Source organism: Empidonax traillii, unplaced genomic scaffold, assembly GCF_003031625.1.
Source record: "Empidonax traillii isolate 1590-97213 ecotype Southwest subspecies unplaced genomic scaffold, ASM303162v1 scaffold144:size1428860, whole genome shotgun sequence".
Lineage (NCBI taxonomy): Eukaryota > Metazoa > Chordata > Aves > Passeriformes > Tyrannidae > Empidonax > Empidonax traillii.
The window spans coordinates 93,572-120,218 of NW_020955337.1; the positions used below are offsets into that span (position 1 = coordinate 93,572).

Below are 26,647 nucleotides of genomic sequence, written 5' to 3' on the forward strand. Positions count from 1 at the left end.
ATGTCTGATACGTATCAATGTAAGGTTACACTACTAGCTCCTACGGGAACCAGAATTATCCAATAACTAACAATTTTCTTCGAAGTAAATGTATGTGGGATACCAGAGGAGAAGCAAATGAACATGGAGAAGTTTGCGTTTTCCTTGTACAACTCACGTTCCTCAAATAACAATGGAGACGTTTTATAACTCCCAGTCCCTGAACCACTGCTTACTCCAGTTTTCCATTTTGAACTGTACAGAAATGGAGCCATTCCACTCAGATTGCAACATCAGCAAAGGCTGCATGTGACTGTGTAAAATTAATTAAGTTCAATGACCTGAAGTATTATTTCCCCTTCTTCAGAAAAAAAAAAAAATTGAAGTCTAATAAGACTACAGTCTGTGGAGAAAGAAGAACTTCAGTGGGGGAATGTCTAGGGATTTAAAGGAGTTAAATCCAGTGAGTGTAAAAATCCTTCACACTCAAGTAAATAACAAATATGTACTATTTTATAGACTCAGGAAAAATATTAGAGGTCTCAAAAGCCTTTAATTACAGACGACTTGCCTAATTGTCCACTAGGTCTAATGATTTGAGTGGAATGAGATCAAAAGAGCTCAAAAAACAAAGAAAGCCTCTTTCAAGGCAGAGTTACTTTCTCTAAGGGGGGTTTCCTAGAATATGGATATCTACTTGCAGAAGCAAGGAGGTTATAAAAGTCAGAGAAAGAAAATGCACAACTCTCCTCAAATAAACCCTCAATATCTGAGGTGCACAGAAAATTATCTAAATAGCCCAATTATGAGAAGCAACAATTTATCAACCCGTATCCCAAACCATGACTCACTGCAGAGACTGGGAGATCAGAACTTAAACAGAAAAGAAGCTGAGGAGAAAATCAGATAGGTGAAATTACCCGTTAGATTCTCAACTTCTCTCTCCTCCATGAATGACATGATATCATCATCGCCTTCCAAGAGAATCTCACTTTCTGAGTTCTGGTTTCCTAAAACTTGACTCTTGATGGACTGCTTTCCTTTAACAAGTATATCGTCATCGGGAGCTGAAATGAAAGAGAGACACATTGCTGTCAGTCAGGTCTCAGAGGCAGCACTGACAAGGGAGTGCATTTTTTTTTTTTTTTTTAATGAAACTTCAGGAAGAAAACTGTTTAGGACTAGCTGTGGGAAGTACCTGTCTTAATCCTCTAATGTTAGGACACATCTAGTTTTAATCCTATTAAGCCTGCTCAAAATTATCCAATGCTCTCTCCGCAGCGTTTAACTCTATTTCAAGTGTTTATGACAGGGGGGAAAAGGACACAGCAGACTCCCTTCCCCTGCAGCCTTCCTAGGGAAGTGGAGATGGAGGCAGGTCTCGACTGCCCAGTGTGTTAACCTGACTCCCAAAACCCATGGTTCATGCACATGGGACCGCCACTGAGATGGAACTGAGCACAGCCCGAGGGGACAAGGCGAAGGACGGTGCCTGGCGGGCCGGGAGCAGCGAGACCCACCCGAGGGCAGCGCCCCTCGGCGAGGGGGAAAGGGAGCCGGGGAGGACGCGGCCCGGGGGCTCCCTGACGAGGCAGCACAAGTCACTCGGCCCCGCTCCAGGCAGGGGCTGCTCCCGCGGCATCCCGGCGGGAAACCCCCCAGGAGCGGGGAAGGCGAAGGGGCGCGGGGGCTCCCGCCCCGCTGGAGCTGCAGCCCTCGGATCCCTCCCGCTCCCGTTCGCGGAGCGGTCCACCGGGAGCAGGATGTGGATTTTGGGGGGAGGCGGGGGGGGGGGGGGATACACACACACGAATCTGCCCCAGGATCGCGGCTGGAGGCGGAGAACAGCGTGCACCTGCTTCCAAGGGGCACAGCGCTCCGGCATCACAGGGGCAATTGCGGGGCTCACGTCGGGATTTTTGGAATGGAAGAGAACTGGATGGACTTGGAGCGCATGTTTCGACCCTGCACACGGTGACCGGGCAGGGAAATGTGTCACCGCACGGCCCCGGGAGCGCTGCCATCTCCCATCTCCCCTCCGCGCTGCTGCTGCGTCCAAATCAGGTTTATTTAAACTACAAGCTCCAAGCAGCAGCAGGAAAAAGAAAAAGGAAAAAGAAAAAAAAAAAAAAAAAAAAAAAAAAAAAAAAAAAAAAAAAAAAAAAAAAAAAAAAAAAAAAAAAAAAAAAAAAAAAAAAAAAAAAAAAAAAAAAAAAAAAAAAAAAAAAAAAAAAAGGAAAATAAAACAGGAAAAAGCAAAGAGAAAAAAGTGAAAAGAGCAAAAAAGAGGAAAAAGAGAAAAAGGCAAAAAAAAAGGAGGCAATTATTCTGCTCTACACATAAGTTTTCTCTTGCTGTCGTAAATGCCAAAACACAGCGATGTATGTGTTGGGGTTTTTTCCTTTTTTTTTCCCCTTTTTTTTTTTAAGGTGAAAATAAAAATACCATGTCCTAAAAGATACATTGAGAATACCCATGGCCCAGCTGTGTTTGAAAAACATTCACCAAACAAATCAGGACCAACTAACTTCAACACACTGGTTGCTGCTCGCTCTGATTGCTGCCACACTTGATTTGAAGCTCTATGGGCTTACTCTAAAAAATATGTTAATCTGCAAACATTTACAGAAGGCAGCAATTCCCCAGTGGCAATACGAAAAGTTTAAATTGTTTAAGTAAATATATGCACATAAACTGCAAATAATAAAACTTTTCAGTTACAGAAAAGTAAAAAAGAAATTCAACCACCACCAAAAAAAAAAAAACACCCCAACCAAAAACCAACCAACAAAAAACCAAACCCTAACAATAAAAAAACAACCACAACAACACAAAAGCCCAAATGACCAAATATCCCGGTTTTGGTTTAGGCCTTAATCTTACAAAAAACAAAAACAAAATCAAACACACCCCCCCCTCCGAAACAAGAACAACAAAAACCCCACTCCAAACCAACAACACAAAAACACTAAAGGAAATTTAACTTGCCATACAACATAAAATGCAATGTATGCACGATCCTTTCTGCCCTACCAATATCTGCCACTTGTAAGCAAGCCTTAAAAAAAAAAATTACTGTAAAGCTTTAACTGCATTGTACAAACACAAATTTTACTGTCTTGCAAAATGTGCTCATGTAAATAATGATAACTTGGATTCTGGAGTTGTTCAATGTGAGTTGAAAACCTTCTTGTCAGGGAAAATATGCGGCTGATATTTAGGAAGGTTTTCCTGTAATTAACTCCCCCTTGAGGATTTTCAGTTAGCAGCAGTAAAATTACCATCAGTGTACTAACACACACCACATGCACTCTTACTCACTGCCCTACCAGCACTCCTAAAGATCAAAAAAAGTAAAATAGAACAAAACCACCTCAGGATGGAGTCCAAGATAATAAATTCTTTTCTTTTCCCTTTTTTTTAAAAATTTTTAATCCTTTTTCTTTCAATGAAGGCGAACTATATTTGTTGCTTCAAAAACCCCATCTACACTGTACAGACCTGCCATTTTTTGATTCCTCTACTAGAGTTTGTGTTACACTGAAGAGGCTATTTCAAACTAGCCCTCTACCTAGTCTCACTTAAGATTGAATTCAGAGCCAAAATCAAAGCTTAATACTTTTATACTTAGTACAGCTTGTCCATAATGCTGCTATATGCTTCATTCTTTAAGAAAAAATATAAGCAGTACAGCAACTTTCAAACCAAAGACGAATGAATAACAGAAATATACAACTCCTACCTCATCCTTTTCACTTACTCAGATTTTATTTCTTTCCTCAACTAATGATATTACACTGATTCAAAAACATACATCTTACATAACTGCCTTTTTAAAAAGTGATTTAGGCCATAAATTTAGTTCACTTCCATAAATTTTTTGTCATCTCTTTGCACACGATGTTAGCCACCCGCATTTCCTGACGTGCATGAAACGTGTGTACACACAGGCACAGGAAGATGTAGGGCCTGTCTACACGCCTGCAGACATCAGCCACTGGAAGGCAACGAGACATCACACTCTGAAGCAGAATCTGCTTTTTCTGTACTGACTTGACTAAAGCACTACATCTGCAACCAACACAGGCAGGCTCACGTGAGGATCTGTGCAGAACACAATACATTCCACATGGATTCACCTATTCTTCTGCAGATAATGCACTTACGTATAGGCCACAGTCCAGCTCTCTCTATGTATTTACTGACCAGAGATACATATGACAAGGCATTACATCATGAGACATGCTCAGTTCCCACACACATCCACAGGGATATCACACTGGATTTCATATGCCAGGTCCCAAACCCTGCTCTGCCTTTTCCAACCCAAACCACTCTCTGCCAGGCCTGCCTATTGTTGAGGTGACTGGAGCTTCTGGCCCCAGTCCTGCAGATCTAAGCACACATTCAAACACACCTTTTTCAGGATCGAGACCTCAAGGCATGGCCTGTGTATCCCACTGACCATAACAGCCTGCTGGCAGAGTATTAATCTAGCACAGCAATTTCATTATTATAATTCACCGGTGTAATTCCATGCAATCCTTCCCAAACCTCTCTGTAAGACACAGCTTCTTCAAGCAGCTTTTTGCAGACAGATCTCAGCATCTGCAGTGGGTTGTATTTATTCCAGTTAAATCTCTGGAACACTTAGGCATAAAAATAACAGTTTGGCTTACACTGCTGACCAAGCTCAAGACATTCCTAGAATTGTCTGTCTACAGCTCAACCCTACATGCAAACTACAGTTTTTAAAAGCCATTTGAGAAATAAAGTTTTCAAAAGTATAATACAGAAGTTACTGGGGGTTTTTTTAAGATTGTTAAATATACTAGGAAAAGCAACTCAAGGAAAAGGTGCATTAAAAAACCCTTACTATATATATATATATATTTTTACAAAGGGTTCCTTCTAGTCTTCCCATTTGTTTAAAAACATAACAATGGAAAAACCAACCACTTTCATGCCAGATTTTTAAAATATTATTTTTAGGACTTCTTTTTCATCCCTTAAGTTGAGGCAAATAAAACTAATCAGTCGACTGCAATACTGCAGGTGATCAGCTGCCAGTTCTTTTCAGCCACAAAGCCCTGAACTCCACCTACTGCCTTGATGGAAATGCTACAGACTGTCAGACTGGTTTAATCCCCCTCTCCTCAAATTTTTAACAAATGACAATTAAAACACACAACAAATCACTTGTTAAAAAGTTCGATAAGGTATTTTCTAGCAGCTGAAGATTCTCTCATAATATCTTCCATTTGAGGGTCAATTTAAAAATACCAACAGGTTTAAAGTACTTATTTTTTTTCACATCTATATAAGTATTTTGGTTCCACTTCTAAACAGTAGGTGAAAGGGAGAACAGAAAATAGTTAACTCTTTCCATCCCAAACTTTCTACTGAACCACCTTCACCTCCCTTTCCTCTCCTCACAATACACTATTAGACTGACTTTTATAAATAGCCAGTTTGGAAGGATCTTTTTTTTTTTTTCCCTTCCCCTTTGAAAAATTACCTAAAGCCTTTTTTTCCCAAGCAAGTTAATGTGAACTTGGGAATGGCAATTAAATTGTCAGAATTAAAAAATTTGTTTTTAACTAGAAGGTAGCCAGAAGTATAGTCATGGGGCTGGTATTGATTGTCTGAACAGAGAACATTAGTCTTCAGGTATTTATTCTGCCACCTCTGCACCAGAGGTTCTCCTTCAAATCAAATCAATCCCTGGAAAAGATTGGTTCTTGCTACTAAGACACATAACTAGGCTGCAACAGAGCTGACTGTTGTTGTTCTCTTTAGGTTTTACCGTACAAAATCTGGGCTTCCGGTTGTTTCTGAATAATTTTCATAGTTGCAAATTGGGATGACTCCTACACTGTGAGCTCTCTGGGGTGGAGAATACATCTGGCTGTATTTGAAAGATACCAAGCAGTTAATAATGTTTATCTTCTAATGAAAACTGTGCTAAAATCCATGTTTTCAAGTGCAATAGCACTTTTCCATTATTTATGCATTATTTTCCCCTTTCCCTTCTGGCAAGATCCCTTATGTCCAATTTCAGGTTTTGGTCCGTTATGTTTTGAAAAAACCTCAAATAGGCAGTTGGGAACCTTTTGTACATTATCTTAAAACGCTTTTGTTTCAGAGACATGTAAAATTAATTGAAATGGAATAATTAATGATAAATTATTGATACAAAATCATAACATACTGGAGAAAATATTCTGCGAACCCTAGGGATAGCTACACCACGAAAACAGGGCCCAAAAGTCTGGCTGCAAAAGATCTGAAAATAATCAGATTTTCTGTCATGAAATCAGTTAATATTAGAAGTTTATAAATACTATTCAGAAAGAAATTGATCAAGAGACCACTCCAGATGACCTTTCTGACAACTGTACCTTCTGAGACCCAACACCCCCCTCCAAGCCAAAACAAAACCACCACACTAAAAAAACAAACCCAAAATGAAACACCAAAAACCCCAACTACCTTTGCATTCCTATAAATTATATATAGTTTCCAGCTGAACTTGAGCTTGTGCTTTGCTCATCATTTTACACCTTGCCAGTGGAAGGACTTGGAACGAGACAGTTGCATTTATACCCACACTCAGGCAGATAGCAACTATCTATATTTTCACAAGTCACATTAAATAATGACTTAAGGCAAACTGGAATATTCGCTGGATTGATGACGAAACAGAATGACAACAGGTAACAAATACAGTATGCATTTAAATTCAGAATAAAGGAAACTAAATATAATAGAAGACTGCTAAGGATGTCAAAATCTCAACAGAAAGGCAAACAGAAAACAATTAGCTCTATTTAGATTACCAGGGTTAGCTACCAGCCATGCCTATTAGCTACCTATGAAATAGGGCTACTTTTATTCGCTCTTTCTTTGTATTGACAAAAATTGTAGTCCTGTCAATTAGAAACTGAGGATGAGCCATAGCCCTTGAAATGTAGCATGGATTAGTGAAAATATCACATTAGTATGAAATAGAAAAAATGGCATTACTGTGTGTTTACTTACAAAAGAATTAGTTATGCAAATATAAATGGTTGCTCTAAATATTTTTCAGCAAAAGGGGTTTTAAAATTATGATAAACAGTTTAAAGACTAAATATGAAAACATAAGTCGAATATGTGAAACTGCGACAAGATGTATTGATTCTAAAGTACCCACAATATTAAAGGGGGGGGGGACAGTTGTTGTTAATCTATGAAGTATTAAATGGAAAAAAATTGAGTGCCCTTGAAGTCCATGGCATAGAAACAACACCCAGTATTAAGAACAACACGCTGCAAAGCAAAAAAAGGGGTTAATTAATTCTACATCTTGTTCCTCTTTCTATAGTCAAAGATGTAGGGCTCTACAAACATGGCTTTCAGATCACTTTATTGACTAGTCTCTGTACGGTCATTTATTTTAGAGGACTGATGTCACATTTGGCATTATATCAGCTGACATATTGTAGACATTTTCTTCCAGAAATGGCTCTTTAAGGCTGAGTGCAAGAGGTTAAGATGCCTGACGGAAACTAACTTTACAACAGTGATGTTCTTCTATATCCACACAACAGTCTTTATAATTTTAAATTAGCATAAAGTTTATGCCTCCACATATAATTTGCGTGTGTATGTATGCAGTAATTCATAAACAAACAAACAAAAAAACCCCCACAACTAAATTTAAATTAGTCCTTTCCATGACGTGTATCTTCAAAGTGAAGGGTACTCAGCTTTAAATATAAGCAATTTATTTTTAAATACAAGAAAGATTTTTCTACCTTATTAATGTATCTTCATTAGATTGCAAAGACATAAAATTCTACACTAAACCCCAAAGTTCATTAGCTTTGGGTGTGTTTTTGTTTGACTGTTTATATTTTTATTTAATATAGAATCCTCAAACTGAGAGTATTTACAAAACTCAGTTTTGTGAACTCATTCTCTTCTAGAACAGACATAGCACATGAAACTGAGTGATCCCTGATCACAAAACGGGAAAAAATCCTGTTAAAAAAGCAATCCCCTATTTTAAATCACTAGGTAGAAATCATCATTACCATTCTGCTACTTGAGCAGTAACTCTACATCTCAGCATTTCCTACTATTTATTGCATATCAAGTTCTAGCAGAAAAACTCGAGGACTTACACATAAGCAAATATCTGTACAGTTTAACTTCTAATATATCTGTAATGATGGGCAGATAAGTGCTAAGGTTCACTGAAATAATTGCTGCGGAATTCTGAACAGGACAGACCTTCTTCTGAAGTTACTTAAGTATAAATAGGTAATTTAGAAGGAAGCGTTAAGTCCACAGAGTAATGGCAAAATTGCATCCACTTCTCTTCTGCTTAGTGAAAACTGTATTTGCAAACGTTGCATGCAAAGCACGCACAAGGTGCCAGCCCAGCTAAGATGTAAGAGGGGGCTCAGCAAACACCGACACTGCTTATATGAAGGAACGGTCAGTTCATCCTTGTATCGAACGTGAAACGCAACCACAAAAGCCTTGGATTTCGGACCATTTTCCAGCATCTCACAAAAGGGAAGGTCTAGTCTTTGCCACCACGTACTGTAACCTGCTGCTGGTGGCAAGCGGCAGATTTTACACTGACCATGTTCTCCGGCCGCTTTGAGTGTCGCTTCAGGATGTGTCGATCCGAGGGGGTTACGCACAAATCGTCGCCGGCGCCGCAAGTCATCTTCCCAGTAGTCAAGGCGCCAGAACTCACGAGGACGACTACAATGAAACAGAGGAGCCACATATGTTAGCAATTATCAAACAGCATGGTAGCGCTGAATTTCTGCATAAAGCTCTCCTTGTTTGCGCTGCTTTCGCCTTTTTTTTTTTTTAACCTCCCCCCTTTCTGCAATCTTTTACTTAGGTATGTCCTTGAAAATAACAATATCACCTTCCAGTCTAAGGAACTCCTTTCCCTTTTTTCTTGGAAGGTGAAATGAGCACTAAATACATCATTTTGAAATGAATTGCTGACAGTGTGATCAGTTTCCCCACACTCTAGTGGCATGTGCTCCGATTTCAGCCTCATTTCAGCCTCAGCAGGGCACCTTTCTCAGTGACTGCATTTATAAACCAGAATAGGGAAAAGGCTATTATAAATATGGTATAGCATTACCTATATTAATCAAAGTCTGTCCCCCTTCATTTTTCTTCCTAATTTGTGCCTTTTTGCACAAGGTCAGTAAATCATGCCATGAATTCTTGGTCCAGAAAGTGTTAACTTTAATGAATACCTCAGTTACATGGTTATGTATGTGATAATAAAATATTACTCTGTTTAGATGTGCAGGAATTTAATTAAAATAATCTCTTAAAATATTCATTACATTTAGCCCCTGAGGCTTAGAACAACACGAGAAAATGCATTTCTTTTCCATTTACTGTTTTTAAATAAACCATTCCAGGAGAGTGAAACAGCAATCTATTTTCAAGCAAATCAGATTGCATTTCTGGTTTATGTAGTTGTGTTTTTACATTTAATTAAAAACTACATGTTATGATGTGTAATAATTGCTACATAGAAGGCATACTTTTAAAAAATTACATCTAGAAAAGGTTATATCAAATTCATTATTTTCCATTGTACGCTCCAAATATACGTACATCTTTTTAATATGGTCATATATAAGTGCCAGTTACTATCTTGTTAGATGATCATGAATGAATGCCACTGTGAAACAGCATTTTAGCCCAGAGAATGTATAAAAAATGCCAATTTCAGGTATAGCAAATAAACAAACAGAAAATGCCTGAGGCATAGAAAGCCATGATATCCTGAAAACGCGTATGCCCAAATTAAAGAACACTGATTTTGTTTGTTTACATAGCTAGTACTAAAACAACAGATGAAAATGCATATAAATTCCATTTCTGATCCAGGAGCTAATAGAAAGTATAACTGTCAACACTGACAAATGAATAGCTACAACTAATGTACAGATCACAATGTTAAAAAATACTCGGTATCTACGTTCCTAGCTTTGAGGTTTAAAGGCAGAAATGAGTTTTATTTAAGGTGAACCAAGGTTTCAAACATGTAGTAACAAAAGCCAAAATGAGTTGTACAAACCTACTCACAAACACAATTTGTAAACATTAAAAATTCCAACTGAAAAAAAAAATTTATAAAAATGGAGGCTGTCGTTGCATTCTTCATTAAAATTCTGTGGCTTTTTCTAACACCAAAGAAAAGGCAGTGCTAGTTTTCATCTTCCTGATTTCTTAATTTCAGAAAAATACTGAAGTATTGGAATCAAGTTCCCCAGTATCATATTTTCACACTTAGTCTGTATTACAGTCGTGCTGAAATTGGAATGCTCTAGTTGTAAAACCCAACGATTTTGGAATAATCAACCAAAGAAAAATTATAAAACACAAGAAGCAATGGGTTTATTCAAAGGTCGATTAATAACTTAAAATTCTCCATCAGTGTTTATATAAAAAAGGCAGAACACAGCTGGCTATGTGCATGCCTTTGATAGTCGTAGAGCCCGGATAGGCACTTCATCATTCTGCCTTCCTACATTTATCTGTTAAAATTATTATCAAATATCAGCCAGGATGCAGTCGTGAATCACAGACCGCTCCTCGTCTTCAGGGGAATGATACAATGAGGGTCTATTCATCAGCGTGGCAATCGGCACGAGTAATTAGTTCCCTCGACTGAGATCTCCTACAAAGCTCATTTCAGTCGGCACCACAAACATATGACAATGAAAAGCTAATGGAAGCCGCTAAAATTTGTTAACCTCTTCTGCCATCAATCCTTCTGGTATTCCGTGCTACAGTATTATGCAAAGATGGTAAATTATTAATTTGGCATTCATCTATCTTTCTACAGTTTTGATAGAATTAAGCGATGCCATTCTTCTGGATAACAATTGCAATTACAGCACATTACAAAACTATGCAAAAATTATTAGGAAAATAGGTAACAGTGATGAGGCATGAAGTATTATCCTGAAACACAATACATCTTTAGTCCCTTACTTTTATTTTCAGTTTGGCACATGAAATTTGCATAGGGTTCCATCTCCTTCACTGGTGCACTGATTATTCACAAACAACTACGTATCAGCTATTAGATTGTGTATTTGAGCATTTGTAACTACTGGTAACCATTGCATTGTAAGATTAAAAAAAATTTATTATCTACACTCTACACATAGAAAAACACCCAACAAAACCCTGCAAAGCCAAAAACAAACACCAATCTTGACTAATTCTTACAAGCGAGCCATTTTTGAGAGCAGCTACTGGGAGAAATGCATATTAGAAATAATTTAAGCCAGTGTGCAATACAGCTACTCCAGAATACTACCTTAGTAGTAAGATCAATTAACCACTGCAGTCCCATCCCCAAAAGGCAGTATTGTACCACACAGACTTTATACCGCTGCAGCTAGGGGGAGACAGACATAAATACTGCTCTGATTTGGGCAGAACTGACTGCTGACAGACTGAAGGATTATGAAGCAGAGGATGAAGGAAGCAGATTTTGGAAGCAGTACAGCAGCACGGACTACAGGGGACACGTGACGGCAGAAGTTTCCAGCCCTACAATAAAGGCTGCCATATGGACTAAAGGTGCTATATGGACTGGATCGATAAACATAAGTACTCAATTAGTCTAAGTGCAAGAGCAACGCTTCTCAGGGGATCAGGGATTTATGAATTATAAATCATATGATTTGCATGGATTTGTCAGGGCCTCCTATAACATGATGCACAGTAATTAGCGGTTCCTTAGTAACCATATTGACTGAATAGAAACAAAGCTTTTATATTAAATGTTTTGTTCAAAGAGCATAACTATTATGTTGCTTTATTTTTCAAACAGTTTCCCAAATAACCAGGTATGTACTCAGAATTCAGATAAAAACTTTCCTCTCAGTTCCATGCAACTAATTTAACTGCTAAAATTGTACAGAGATGAGATTAAATACAGAGTATTTCCTGTTTCCTCAGGACTTTGTGTCATGGAAAAAAAACCAAAACAAAACAGTAACTTCACTTTGGCCAATGGGAAAAAGTCTGAACGCTTACTTATCTTCAGGAACAAGAAACCAATTTTCCTACCAGTTTCAAAGATTTAAGACAATTGGTAACAAAACATACCAACTATTGTAATAGTTTTATTATGGTGTTAGAACAAAGGAATTTTAGGCACGGGAATTACCTACTGGTCCTCATACACTATAGATTTTAACTGAATCTAAGCAGTACCAGAGAATGACAAGAGGATCATGCAACTGCTGAAAGAATCACTTCTTGTAATGTCTGATCTATTGTGTATTTCGAGATACTCTGCTACCCCTAAGACCACAGAAAAGAAACAGTCAAGCACACTAGTGTGGTTTGTAAAGGGGTTGTGCCAGATGGGGAATAGGAAAAAAAATGCAAACCTACAGAAGCAACAGTTTGAGAGGTCCTAGTGCTGTACAGGCTACCAGTTGGCTGAGAATGGATTTTAGCACACCACAGAAGCCCTCGTTCAAATCCTTAGATTAGTAGTAAATAAACAAATATAGCACAGAAAAGAGAAACAAAGAAATTGAAAGAAAGGCAAAACCGTGTTACAGAAATTATCTGCAGAGACAGAGCATGACTACAGCTCTAAAAAAAACCTCTTCTCTCTAGAAGGCTATCTAGTCATAAGAGCAAGAAAACACACTTCTACAAAAGGCAATTGCAACAAACTTAAAAGCAGATAAACCTATGTGAAGATACCAAGATAAATTTTCAGATTACATACTCTGTGGAACTCTAACTGTAGAGTTAAGCAGGTGAGTCAATCTCTGAACCTAATCAATCCTTGGTCTCTTCACGAAGACCATCAGCAAGGCAATCAATCACTGACGACAATTTCTAAGGTGTTAGTGTTCAAACACGGGCTAAATTAGTGTCATAGCCAAAAACAGAGCGGTAACACCACTTATTCATCAGTAACAACAGGAAAGATTTGAAAAGAAACAAGAAAGATTGCGGCTCTGTGATTTCTCCATCACCAACTGCATGCCTACTACAACTTCTGGTTAAAATTTATTATGCACTTCGGTTGCAACGGCTCATCAAATGCAGAACGTCAGGTGTTCCTTCTAAATTACACAAAACAGCAATCATAGAATGCAGATAGCAATGCACAATTTTAAAGAAAATATGTGTCAGATTATTTTCATGCTGTTCAGGAACACTTCTTGGTCTACATCTAGGTAACTTTTGCTTCCATGTAAAATGCTTCAAGAACTCAATCCAGATATCTCCTATGAGAATACACATACATTTTTTCTCAAATAATTAATAAAAAAAAAGGCAAAAAAAAAAAAAAAGGCAAAGTCAAAAAAAAAAAAAAGTAGCAATAAGCATTTCACATTGGAATCAAAGAATCATAGAATGGTTTGAGTTGGAAGGGATGTTATTAGAGATCATCTAGTTCCAAGCTCTCTGCTGTGGGCAAGGACACCTCCCACTAGACCACATTGCTCAAAGTTCTATACGAACTGGCCAGGAACTTTTCCTGGGATAAGGCATCCACAGCTTCTCTGGGCAACTTGTACCAGTCTCACCAAACTCACAGGAAAGAATTTTCTTCTTAGTATCTAATCTAAGCCTTCCCTCTGTCAGTTTGAAGTCATTCCCCCTTGTCCTATCACTACATGCCCTTGTAGAAAGTTCATTTCCAGCTGTGTCATAGCCCCTTGATGTATTGGAAGGCTGCTAAAAGGTCTCCTAGTAGCCTTCTCTCCTCCAGGCTGAACAGTCCAAACTCCCTCAGCCTTTGCTCATAGGAGAGGTATTCCAGCCTTCTCATAATCTTGGTGGCCTCCTCTGGATTCAATCCAAACAGGTCCATGTCCTTCCTGTGCTGGGGACCCCAGAGCTGGATGCAGCACTGCTGGTGGGGTCTCACCAGAGTGGAGCAGAGGGGCCTGCTGGCCACCCTGCTTTTGATTCAGTCCAGGATACAACTGACTTTCTGGGCTGCAAATGCACATTGCTGGTCATGTCCAGCCTCTCACCCGCCAGCACCTCCAAGTCCTTCTCGCAGGGCTGCTCTCCATCTGCTCATCCCTCAGCATTGATCTGATTGCCAATTAAAGATAGAAGTGCTGAAGTTCTAAAAATTACCGCAGAAATTTTGGTGGAGTGCCTACAGCAGACTGCAGGGCACCATGTTAAGTAAGAGGCTGCTTTATCTTGTAAATTGAAATCCCTTGCATTTTCATACAGCTGAACGTCCAGAATATTAACCCAAATCTCTCATATTTTGCATGTAAGTAACAAGCAAGGCATGTTCCACTAACTGACTCAATAAAATGCAATTGCAGAAAGCAAGTAAAACATTTTCTGAAACCTTTCAATATTCTCGTAATGAGCTTTCAAAAACCGTGATCTAAAAAAGTAAGTTACACTAGAGCACACAATTAGCATACTACTACATTTGTAAACAATAATCTAAAAAATGTTTTATGCATATCTAGATGTATTATCAATTTTTAACACGATCAAAAATACATAACATACTTTGGAAAATAAAACACTGGCCTTAATGACAATAAAGCAAACACTGAAGATGAAACTAAAAAAGCAAGTTCTCAGCAGCACTACCAAGTTCAACATTTCCTACAGAGATACCATGTGGTAAACTGAAATCAGAGTACCAGTGCAGTAGGGAAAAGAAGTTTTTCAATACATAAGGTTCCTGATCTGATTCCCACTTTACCTGTATTACTACCAAAGCACACAGGAAAAGGTTTGATTAGTATCAAGTCAAAGTTGCAGCTAAAACATTACTTGGCCAGCTACACTCCAATGTGTGTGTATTTCACAGCACTTCACTGATAATGTATCTACTTCAGAACATTAAACATTAATTAACTCCTGATAATTGCACTGAGATCTTTGGAAACACTACCTATATTACCTATACTTTTCTTCAATGGGAAAACCAGTTACAGTTCTACTCTCCCTCACTCAGTTGCCTGCACATAAGCATTTGTGTGGCCAGACTAAACTGAATGACAGTAACTATCTGGGATTGTTAGAGTTCATTGTTTTTATTCTGTTTTATATCAGTAACCTGTTTATATCAGTAACTCTGCAGCCTCGCCAGCAACTATGTAACTAAAAACAAGGGGAAAAAAATTTACAGGTGTGAGAAAGGAAGAGATGAGGAAGAATATATTTGATATCAGAAAAGACATATCATGTAATTGTACTCCAATATAAGCAGTCTGTGCCTTCCAATGTTATCTTTGTTGTCCTCACACATAAACATTCATATCCCACAGTTTCAGGATACAGACTCCCACAAATGGAAATAACTGGGTATCCTTACGAGAAAAACATCATGTGCAGGCAGCTCTTAATCTCTGCCACAGTCATTGCTGTAGTAACAGGAACTGGTCATAATAACGGCCCAAGGCCACTGAGTACAACTTCTTTGGCATAGTATCAATTATGCAGAATGCTAATGTAATCCATTAAATCAGCATAGCCTATTAACGTCTTCTAACCCTTTCCCAAGAAGACATTTAGCTTTGTCTATACAGCTGTGTGTGTGTGTGGGGGGGGGTTCTTGTATTTGCAGGAGAGTAGTGTCATTCTTCTTTATACCTTTTAGAAGAAGTAGATGTAAAAAGCAGGCTATGAACTTCTGGCACAATATCTGCATGGACTTAGAACTCTGAGGAACTCTGCACGGCAGGCAGGGGACCTTTGTACAGTTTAAACCTAAGGTGCTTCCAGTGTAGAGCAAAAGATGCGAACATCAGTAAGGGAAGCATGTCTTAAGAGATGTTTCATGCTATTTCCCCTCATAAACAAGACAGTACAAACAGCGCAGATCTGTAATTCCTCGATTTGCATTTTAAAACCTTGTAGAAATGCTGTTTGTATGCTTTTATAAAGTACATACTTACGATATTATCTCTTTGTCTCAACCACCTATTTATTAGGCACTGCAATTCCCTGCCCAGGCTTCCTGATCTCCGTGTTTTCATGGAATCATACCAAAAATCTACTCCCACCTAACTAGCATGCAAACAAAACTAGAGGAACAATGCCAATTTCAGGTATCACAGAGACTCTTTTCTGCACTGACAAGCTTTGAATTCCTCATTTAAAAAGCAATCCAGAAAAAATGTTGACTATAAATGTTTCAGTCTCCCTCTATGCATTATAAAGCACCATGTCAGGGAAAAGACAAGCCCACCTTTAAGGTGTTGCTGTCCTAGATAACGGTGTTATTAACCTCCAGTTTAAAAACAGTTCTGTTTATGTATGAGTTTATGTATGCTCTTCTTTGATCTTTATTAACCCCTTGGTGGCTAACCCCAGCTTTTTGGAAGGGAGCATTCTTTGAAGTGCTGGCATTCCAGGGCACACTGATACTTCAAAGAGGGCTCACTTAAGTACATGGTACAGTACTAATCATGTATTCTGCAACCACTGTCTTATCTTAGACTGATTTTATTTTGATCAGTCTAAAATAAAACTGCACTTTCAAAGATGCCACCTTAAAACACGATTCAATTTGTGCTGCATTTCTGTCAAGAATAATTATAAATTAACTGAAATGGAAACTACTCCACTTTTCTACCAGAAGTTAACATGAAAACTTTCTTCTGGCTTTCAGCAAAAATTAGTTCAGACATGATTCAGACATGGAAGAATGAATGTATAGCAAATTTGCAGCTGGATGCTTCGGCTTAGTTGCTCATAAATCTTTGCAGATCGCACACACACTACACCTAAATACAGTCACCAACATTTGTTTTTCAAAGTAACTGTAGTTCACAGAGATCCATAAACCGCTATTCATATTGAAAATAACAATAACTACCACAATATACAAAAAATAGATATACACTGCATCTTGCTAGAGGGGTTCTTTGCTGTTTGTCTGATAATGAGAAAATTTAGTCAGCAGTACTTCGTCAACCTATCCTTGCCAAAATGAAGAGTGGAATGTAAGAATAAAGGTTGGAGGATATAATAAGATAAAGGAGCCAGCTCAGTCTCTATCTACTTAGCTGTTCCTGCTGGTTCTGATGCTTTTACCTTAAGCACATGCATAGGAAGTACCTATGTATTCTCTCACTAATTACAGCATCAGCAGATTTTTCTGTGAGGCATAATGTACACTGAAATATCATGACTCAGAGTAATTCCTTCAGTAGCTTGAAATCTGAGATCATAATCTTTCAGCATTTGTCGATATAGAGATCAACTTTTGACCAAAACAAGAAAATCTGCTCAGTTCTGTTATTTTGTTTGTACATTGTTCTGACCCCAGAAGTATTAAACACAGGAATTACAGTAAAGCTTTACCCAAAAAAATCTTAGATTTGACCTGGCCCAAACATTTCAGCTTCACTACCATCTCCTCTAGAAGAAACAGGATGGAATCACATTCCCATATATCTACACTTTAAGAGCTGTGGCTAACCTGCATCCTTTTTTTATAGCTCTCTTAACAGCTGGATACTTTTCTTGCTTCCATAAAAACATAATAGTGCACCCCTCTGATTCAACAAATACTTTTCTGCTCTATGTTCTTCTACAGGAAGTTAATTTTTTTTCTCTTTTATATATATTTTTTCTGAGTCCCTTGCCAGAAAGATCTAAGGTAATTGGGGGGAAGGGGTGTTTGTTGGATTTTTTTTTTGAGGTTTTGTTTTGATTTTTATTTGTTTTAAGTTAAAATCATTATCTATTAACTACATCAACTCAACAATTCATCAACCGCCACAGAGAGATGTTTTTTTTAACACAGCATAATAAAGAGAAGACCAACTTCCCTGAGGTCTCTAAATACCTATATATTAAAAAAAAATTTATATATTTTATCTTTTTATTGCAGACAGAACTTGAGTGCATCTGGGGAGATAAGCAAATTCCCCCTTCAACCTCTTGCCTAATCACAAATCAATGTGAACATACTTGTCCCTCTGCTTTAAATTATGTTAGTTGGAACAGGCAACTCTCTCAGGTCCACTGCATGTTTGGTCTCTGTTAAACAGCATTGGAAAAGGTATTATCAATTTAGTTTGCAGGTTAGGATATTAAAGCCTTAGAGACACTCAAATTCAACATTAGCTGCATTTCTCCTACTCTCTGATAACTAAAATCAAAGCTTACAAAAAAATAAAAAAATCCCAACCAAAATCTAAAAAAATCAAGTATGATTTGATTAGAGGACTAACACTTTTGTCCAAGATTTAATTCCAGATTTAAAATCTGAGGAGGGCAAAATGCGGGAAATGACTTCATTGTGTGATGATTGCAGAAACACATGTAAAAAAGAGTTCAAATAACTGCAAACATTGTACCACGCTCTGAGACAGGAAACAATAAGCACAAGGCAGCAAGACCACTGAGAAGCACATGGAGCAAGACTCCTAAGTGCTACCATACTAGCACAGCATACTCAGGAAACAACAACAGGACTCAAATACCTTTAAAAGGGTTTAACGTAGCAAATATATTTTTCCTTTGAAAGCCTTGCAAACTGTCTCTAACAAATAAAAACACAGCACCGAATTATGATGAAGCATCCTTTCCTGGACCACAAAGAGAATACTGTATTTACTGAAGGTTTAAATAAAGGAAAAAGTAGTCTGAAAACACACCTTTTCTTCTACTATATATGATCAACAAGCCAGGAGACAAAAGGTTGGCAGTTAATAGGCACTACAGAGAAAGGCAAGTTCAGAACTGTTACCTGACATGGTCTGCATGTGAAGATGCTGCCTGTGAATTGCCCTGGGCAAGGTGGTAACCATCAGCTCACACCAAGTCCTCTGCAGGAGGTGTAAAGAATACTGCTGCACAGCCTGCAAGAACTCTCCATAAAACAGCACCAACACTGTACACAGAGGATGGAGAAGCAGCAGGAAGGTACAGATGTTAAGGCCTAGACAGGTAGGAAAAACGCCTCCAAGGGTGAGGAGCTGATGTTGGAGAATAGGTTAAAAAAAGTCGGAGTCTCCATTTGGAAAGGTGAAAGTGCATATTTGGGAGCCCTGTCCAGAGGTAGGGAAACACTTCATAATCGTTTTATTTCTGAGCACTGCCCTCCTATATTTGGATGAATATGGTACTATTTTATGCCTGATTACTCAGTGCTAATTTGAGCTGGCCTAAATATCTGGAGCTTTAATTACAGCTCCTATTAAAACTAGCTTAAGCTACTGAACCGCCTCTTGAGATCCACTGATGCCCCATGGGTCACAAAGGTTCTGAAGGTAGTTACCAGCCTTCTCTGAAAAGAGGTTACATTAATAAAAGAGAAGTGTAGAAGCCTTCCTAATTAATGTTACAAAAGTTACCAAAGGACTACTTGCAGTAAAGCCTGAGCAGTGTTAAGAGTGCTAAACCACCCAGGGTTCTTTTAATATAGTAATTCAAGGGCTTAGTCCAGGATAAAAGCTTGCACACTGACACATCAGAAACCACTGAGATGATGTAAACACCTTCTCTATAGCTGCTTTAAGAGCGACATCTAGCAACAGTTAACTTGGCAATGAACACTTGGACTGAGCAATACAAGAGACACTGTAATATTCTTTCCTCCACATATCTTTGCTTTAATGCTCAAGACTAAGAGTGTTAGCATTTAAATCCAACATTATAGAACAGGATTGATATCAAAGACTGTAAAATGAAAGCTTAAGAAGCAACAAACCAGGAAATGTTTCCTGTTTCATTTCAATGATTTAAACATGACACCCACAACTTCTTTCCCCGCAGTGTCAGCATCCATAGAAACACGTTGAAAAGACAAAGTTTCTTCTTCAGGGGAGCTATTACCTCTCTTGACAAGGCTTCCGACTTCTTCCCTCTCTACCTAGCTACTCCTTTACTTGTTTTTAAGACAAATTTACTAAAAAAAAAAAACCAAAACACCTCAAAACCAAACCCAACAAAACCAGACAACCACACACCACCAAAACCAGTAAAAAAGCCAACATACCTCTTTAGGCTTTTTCCTAACATCGAAACAACTTTCTTTAAGCACTGTTTCTCAACACATCAATCCCATCAAGGAAGGGAACGACTGGACATGACACTGGCATTCATAACTGGAAAAAATAAGCCCTATGCAGCAAAGAATCCTCCATCTCACAGCCATTCAGCACCACTAAGAAACACCCCCATCAGAGAGCAGAACTGAGAGATCTGGAGTAAGTCATGCTGGACTGCACACAAACTGCATGGCTTCAGTGGTGCCACCAACCACTCAGGGGTGTCCTCCTGCAGAGGGGGGCCATGAATGCATCCACTGGACAGAAAGAACCTTTCCTCATTAAAAGTCTAACCTGAAATGTCAGCGGTGGCTTAAGGAAGAGTAAGATCAATCTAACCATGTTTCCAATGGCCAGTTTCCAACTATTTTCAGCTCAGGGGATTTCCTGAGTCTAATGTGGTTTGTCTATTTATACTCCTTCCTCCTAATGTATTTCTCTCTTCTAAATACTCATCCACAGTGGAGAAACATACTTCAAACAAATCCAGGTATCAGTGGCCTCAACCCCCATGTTGGAAAGAATTACTGCAGTGAAAAAGGAAAAAGCTGGAACTGTGCACATTTCTGGGAATTTCTGTTCTAATGTGTCACTTCAGCAACAAGGTAAAGAGCTCTCAGTGGCTCAGGCAAACCTCAGTTTCTGGACTACAGATTCTATCTGTGTGTATCTGTATCAAGTGTGTATCAAGTACCTGTACAGTATGTGATACTGCTGATATTCACAAAATACTACAGATGGGACACCAAAGAGGAAAATCCTCCTAAACTCCTAAAAAAACTGTAAATGGTGTATTGAAAATCTGGAATGCAAACATGAGAGCAGAACAGTTTTCTGTAACAACTGTACAATTCTCCACATTTTTTGCTGGACATGTTAATTCTTGTTTTATGTAAATTCTTCAGAGAAGATTATTTAGGACCACACCACAGTTAAATTATAGTGCACATACCTATAAGCATAATTTAAGCATACTGCATCATAATGAACATTTTCTTCCTTGAACATAATCTTCCTCCTGCATATATAAACTGTATCTGTAATTATCTGTAGTCACACCTTTCTCCATTATTCAGCCTTAGAAATAATCACACATTATCACTGCTAAAGAAAGCTAACTTCTTTCTTTAGTAGCCTATGATGAAAAAATGAAAGGACTCAAACATTTTGATACACTATGTAATACAATTTCTCCAAGAAACCTTGTTTACAAAGTTTGTTAAATCCATCACAGAAGAAACTCTTAAAGAGAAATCACGGTAAAAGAACGGAAAAGCATGGTTTTTGTGCAATTAGTTTCTCTGCTGACAGAACAGTCAATTCAGACTGACACTCAAAATTGAAAAAAGACTGTTTCATTTCATCATGAAAATTGAATGTTTTCACTTCCCTTGTCAAAATAAAAAGCCCATATATTTTGTAAGAGATTTCAAGGATAAGATAAAATGAGAAGTTTTCCATTGCTGTAAAAACACTAATGTTTTCAGAAGAGAAACCATGCTTTCTCATTTCACGAGAAAGATGAATGCAGTTAGTAATGAAATGAACAGAGCCCTAGAAAGAATAAAAATCATTAATTTACATGCAAACCAGTTTGGGGTTTTTTTAAGTGACTCATGAATATTAATTTGAAGTGTTTCAAGTACTGAATATATACACAGCTATTCGTACTACACTTTTCAACTAAAAAATTAAAAATACAGCAATGGAAACAATGGCAAAAGGACTCAAATAAAACCTGATCTTTTGCTAAAACTTCTCAAGGTCACAGGATTCATTTGCAGTACCATGCACCATTAAAATTTACTTTGTTGTACCAGTCCCTAAGAGGGATAGAGAATATGGTTTTCACAAAAGGGATGGCTTTCATCTAGACTTTCACCCTCTTTATAGGGAATAACTTTGCTAAACTTTGGAAATGAAATACATGTGTGAAGCTATACGGGCAAGCAGCAAATCACAGCAATAGCAACAGATTACTTACCAAACCATATGATAGAAGGAACCAATCTTTGATACTAATCGCTGCAAGATGGTATTTTCCCCAAAAATTTCCCATGAGGGAAGGGGACAGTGAGAGGAGCACAGACAGACTGACAATCATCACAGAGATTACAGCACACTGTACGGGATTTGGAGGAGAAATGAACACATTAACAAATGTAGCTGATTCTTTGGCTGAATTTATTCTGTGACATGGATTCAATGGCTTTTGAATGTTTCATAGAGAAACAGGTTTGTAGCTGATTCTACTTGCCCCAAAGTCTTCTGGCATACAATTCTAATTTCTGATTATTATATTTTAATAATTTGTGTAATTTTAATATATTCCTCTGAAAGGTTCTCTCTCTCTCTAAAAAACTTTCTCTGAAATGGCCACTCCAGAAAGATTGAAAGACAGAGTCACTGGGGCAAAGAAAGTTCCAGCTGCCTTTCACCAGTGCTCTCTACATGCACAACAACATAAGCAGCACAAAGAAGGAAATTATTTCATCCAGATACAGAAGAGACAAAAGAGCCTACGTGGCAACAAAGAAAGCATCTTGATGTGGAAGCCATGTCAGGTAAAAATGTGAGAGGGGAAGGATTACACGTACATGATCTGCTGGAGATCAAGCAGAGTATACAGGACAGAGCTGGGAATCAGCTGGAGAAGAGGTAGACAAGGGGGGGCCATAAAACCAGGTCTGGCTGAACAAAAGCCTGGGAAAAGTAATAGAAATCTGATGAAGAATTAATGAGGACAGAAAATGCAGGCAGGCAAGAAGAGAAAGAAAGCTGGGGGGAGAATATTTCTTCTATAAGGTCTTTATTAGGACAATACAGGTGATCCTGTTTCCATTGCTCCCTGAAAGTGAGATCTCATAATTTTAATACTGTCCTACACCATTAGTCTGGTGCTTGTTTGTTATTTTTCAGAAGAGAGGGGGTGAAATACTGTGTATATGTGTACACTGAACACTTCCAAAACTTCCCTATCACGAAGTAATCTTGCAGGTGCTCCTTAAAATGGTGAAGATCTCAATCATACAAGTTCAATCTCACCCACTCTATCATTAAACAAGGATTAAATACAGCATCACCAACTCAGCTAAAATCCCACCTTAGCATCTTCAGCAGCAGCAGCAAAGGCTTCATGAAAGTTAACAAATTAATTAATACAAAATACGTCGACTTTTTAATCATGTAACTAAAAGGTTCTTCAAGCAAGGACAAGGTAACAGTTTATGTTGCCTTTTAATGTTTGAATCAGTATCCTGCTGCCATAATCTGACAAATACTGCAGTAAGGCAAAGGTAGAAAGGGTTTTTAGGAACACAGTGATGAAATAGTAAAAAAAAACTCCAACCCATCCACACAAAAAAACCTTTAAAGTTACTCATGAGGGCCACAAAGCTCATTAGTACAGATATTAGATAGAACTGTAAATCCCGGTTTGCAGTTTTGATATGGCCTTTCTTTCAGTTGTCCTTAAAATGACAATCTCTCAAATATTTATTTTTAAGGGTGCATCAAGGACTAGTAAACATCAAAGTTGAATGCTACAGTTTTCTTATTCTTTAAAAGTTCAGGAACAAAAAATATTTGCCTTCCTAGGGTAGAGAGAGTACTCCTGGAGGCTATTTGCTGTGTTCACAATTTAGAAAATATTGTTTCAGTAATCAAACTTTAACATTGCCATTTAGAACCAAAGACCATAACAGACATATAACAAAATTCACAGATACTAACAGCATGATAAATCCAGTGATTAACTCTTTGGGATTTTGGTGTTTTGGTTTTGTGTTTGGGGTTTTTTATAGAGAGAGATATAAATTATATATCCCTTTATTTAAAAAGTATCATTGCAATGCAAGTATTACTGTATTGGGAAACAGCATTTCCCTCCCCTTTAATACAATGTAACCCACAAACATATGCTTTGTGTTTCTAAGCATCGTTAATAAGGAAGTTGCCTTAAAGCCCACTCAAGTAACGGGTCAATATTCCTAGATCTGACATACAAAAGGACTTCTAAAACCAAGCTTGTCAATTTTTTTTGTTTATTTTATATCTATTTTTTGCTCTTGTTCACCCTCCTTTGAAGTTAGTCTTCAAAGCTTCAATATCAATTGGAATGCAGCATTAAGGATTTTACGACACTGTGCTACTTAAACTTTTATTGTTTTGTTGTGAAATCATAATCAGAAGGATTAAGCTCTTGTATTTGGCTTTTTCTTTCCTTTTTTTTTTTTTTTGTAATTTACTCTTTTTTTTTTAATTTCCAATTCCAACATGCCATAAATCTGCAGCATGCCCCTCTCAGTCTTCCAGCATAGACAAAATAATGCAGTTTACACTTAAACATGCTCAAGAAAAAAAATTAACATTCTTTATCATTTTCTAGCAGAGACAGTTAATACTCTAAGGCTACATTAATAGAATCTTTCTGCCATTGTAGAAAGTTTGATAGCACTCTTATTTCAATGTCTGAATTTTTCTCCTTTTTTTGACAAAGACAAATGATTGCCATCAATCAAGATCCAATCGGGTATACACAGAGTCAAGCAAATGCATCACTCTTTACTGGTTTTCCTGCTATTTGTGCAGGCTTTGCTCCATATTATTTTATAGAATGATCAAAAAAGCAGCCATAAGATAGATCATTCACACCCACTGTAAAATTAACTTTCATGAATAATGAGAGTTTTAAACCTCAGATAATGTATATGTTATACAGAAGATATTGCTGGAGTTCATTTCTGGCTAGAGATTATGTAAATGATACTATATGACCTTTATCATTACAAACAGGACATGCAAAACACATATTATTTCATACATCATTCTAAAGCAAGTCAGAACCCAAAGGAGAATCAGTCATTTATAATGTTCGTGGTGAAGTGCTAAGGTTGCAAGAAAATGATATGAAGCACTTGTGATATTTTTGACTACTCCTTCCCCTTAACCTGTTACTTTATGTGCTCTAAACATACTAGAAATAACAAAATTCAGTTTATCCCCCATTTTTTACAAGGTAATTAGTATTTTGTTTTTTTGACAGAAATATTTATCTCAAGATTAAACTATGCTAATAATATTGACTTTTGTCAAAGTCAACGATCCTGAATTAATAGCAATACATACAGCTCTATTGATACAATAGATGAAGTAGTTCTATTTTTTAACCTAAAACAATATTTTAAATCACTTTCTTTACGTTATTTCCTTATTACTGAACAATAAGCTAAGCAAAGTTAAATTGCTTAAAGATTTCCTAAAGATAAAAGGTATCCTTCACCATGAAGGCCAGACAGTTGATGCACATATGGAATCAATGACGAACTCTAGGAAAGATCTAGCAAACCAAGAAACCCTCAGACTGCGTTGTTCCAGACTTCTCTTTTCTGCACCAATGAGGAACAAAAAGAGTATGAAATGTGTTTTAAATTTTGAGGCTTACACAGCCCTTCAGTATTTAAGGGCATTTATAAAAATATCTGAATAAATCTATTTATACAAAATTATATATAATTATTTACATTTATATGCATTGAAATATCAAATAGCCATCACAGGAATTTCTATTGCCAAAACAACAAGCCTTCGGTATCAGCAACCAGTTCTTAATTCCCAGTATCTTTCTTACTTACAAACTTTTGTCTACCAGTTCCTTCATATAATCCTAACAGAGTCATACCTTTCTGACAGAGAGGTTCAGCAGCTTCTCCTGATCTACTGGATCACCTCACAGCTTTAGATGCTCATCACACACCATGCTTCACATAACAGCAAGAGAGGACTGAGTTTCGTCCCTGCTTTATTTCACACTCTGGTACCACTTCTCCAGTATAAGAACACTTGTAACACTGGTCCTCAATCTCCAGAGTCTTCAGCTGCAATGGAACTAACTATTCCCCTTGTTACTTGGGTGAACAATCCCTTTCACTGCAATCATCTGAAGGACATAAAGAAGGCTAGAAAAGATGACTGCAGCTTTCAGAAAAGAACATCAGAGATACTACAGAACACAGATGACATTGGGCATCCCATCTGACTTCTCACACGTGGTCACTGATAATGTATTTCTCATCTTCTCAGCACCAAGTAGGAAACCTTGGACTCCAAACAGAACTGGTTAAGAATCCAGAGAAACGCTGGAAGTCAACAGAGGTTTTACTCTTAAATACAGTGCACTATGGCAAGATAATATGAAAATCTGGCAGAGGACACCTAGTATTTTAATCTCTTCTGTGCCTCAGTTTGCCATCTTTGAAATGGGAATAATTACAAGTCACTGTAAAAAATTGCTCTGAAGATCTGTGAAGCCAGATGCTGTAACAGAATCACTTTAGGAAAGCCCACTGGCTTCTATATTCAATATAGAATATAAAACTACTTCACAGTGTTAGAAATGTTACTCAAAGTGAAGAAGAAAATTTTACCTCAGCAAGCAAGAGCTGGGCTACTGACTGAAATCCAAGTGAAACAACATTTGAACAGCTGCTTAGCAGTTGTTGTTCTGTACACTAAATGATACAATGGTTTCTGGAAAGAAACAGGATGAGATTCTCCAATTCAAAACTGCTTCATAATACATAGCAGGGTCAAAATACAGT

The 26,647-nt window shown here is 37.7% G+C and overlaps 1 protein-coding gene across 1 annotated transcript in view; it reads right to left on the reverse strand.

The window, feature by feature from the left end:
- Nucleotides 1–26,647, reverse strand: part of LOC114057739 (lipopolysaccharide-responsive and beige-like anchor protein) — a gene marked incomplete at its 3' end in the record, with an annotated part of 305,157 nt that overhangs the window by 84,988 nt on the left and 193,522 nt on the right. The window contains exons 38-39 of the mRNA XM_027884383.1: nucleotides 8,615–8,739; nucleotides 900–1,046 (exon numbers count right to left, since the gene is read on the reverse strand). Of these exons, the coding sequence (XP_027740184.1) occupies nucleotides 900–1,046; nucleotides 8,615–8,739 (272 nt within the window). The remainder of the gene's footprint in view (nucleotides 1–899; nucleotides 1,047–8,614; nucleotides 8,740–26,647) is intronic.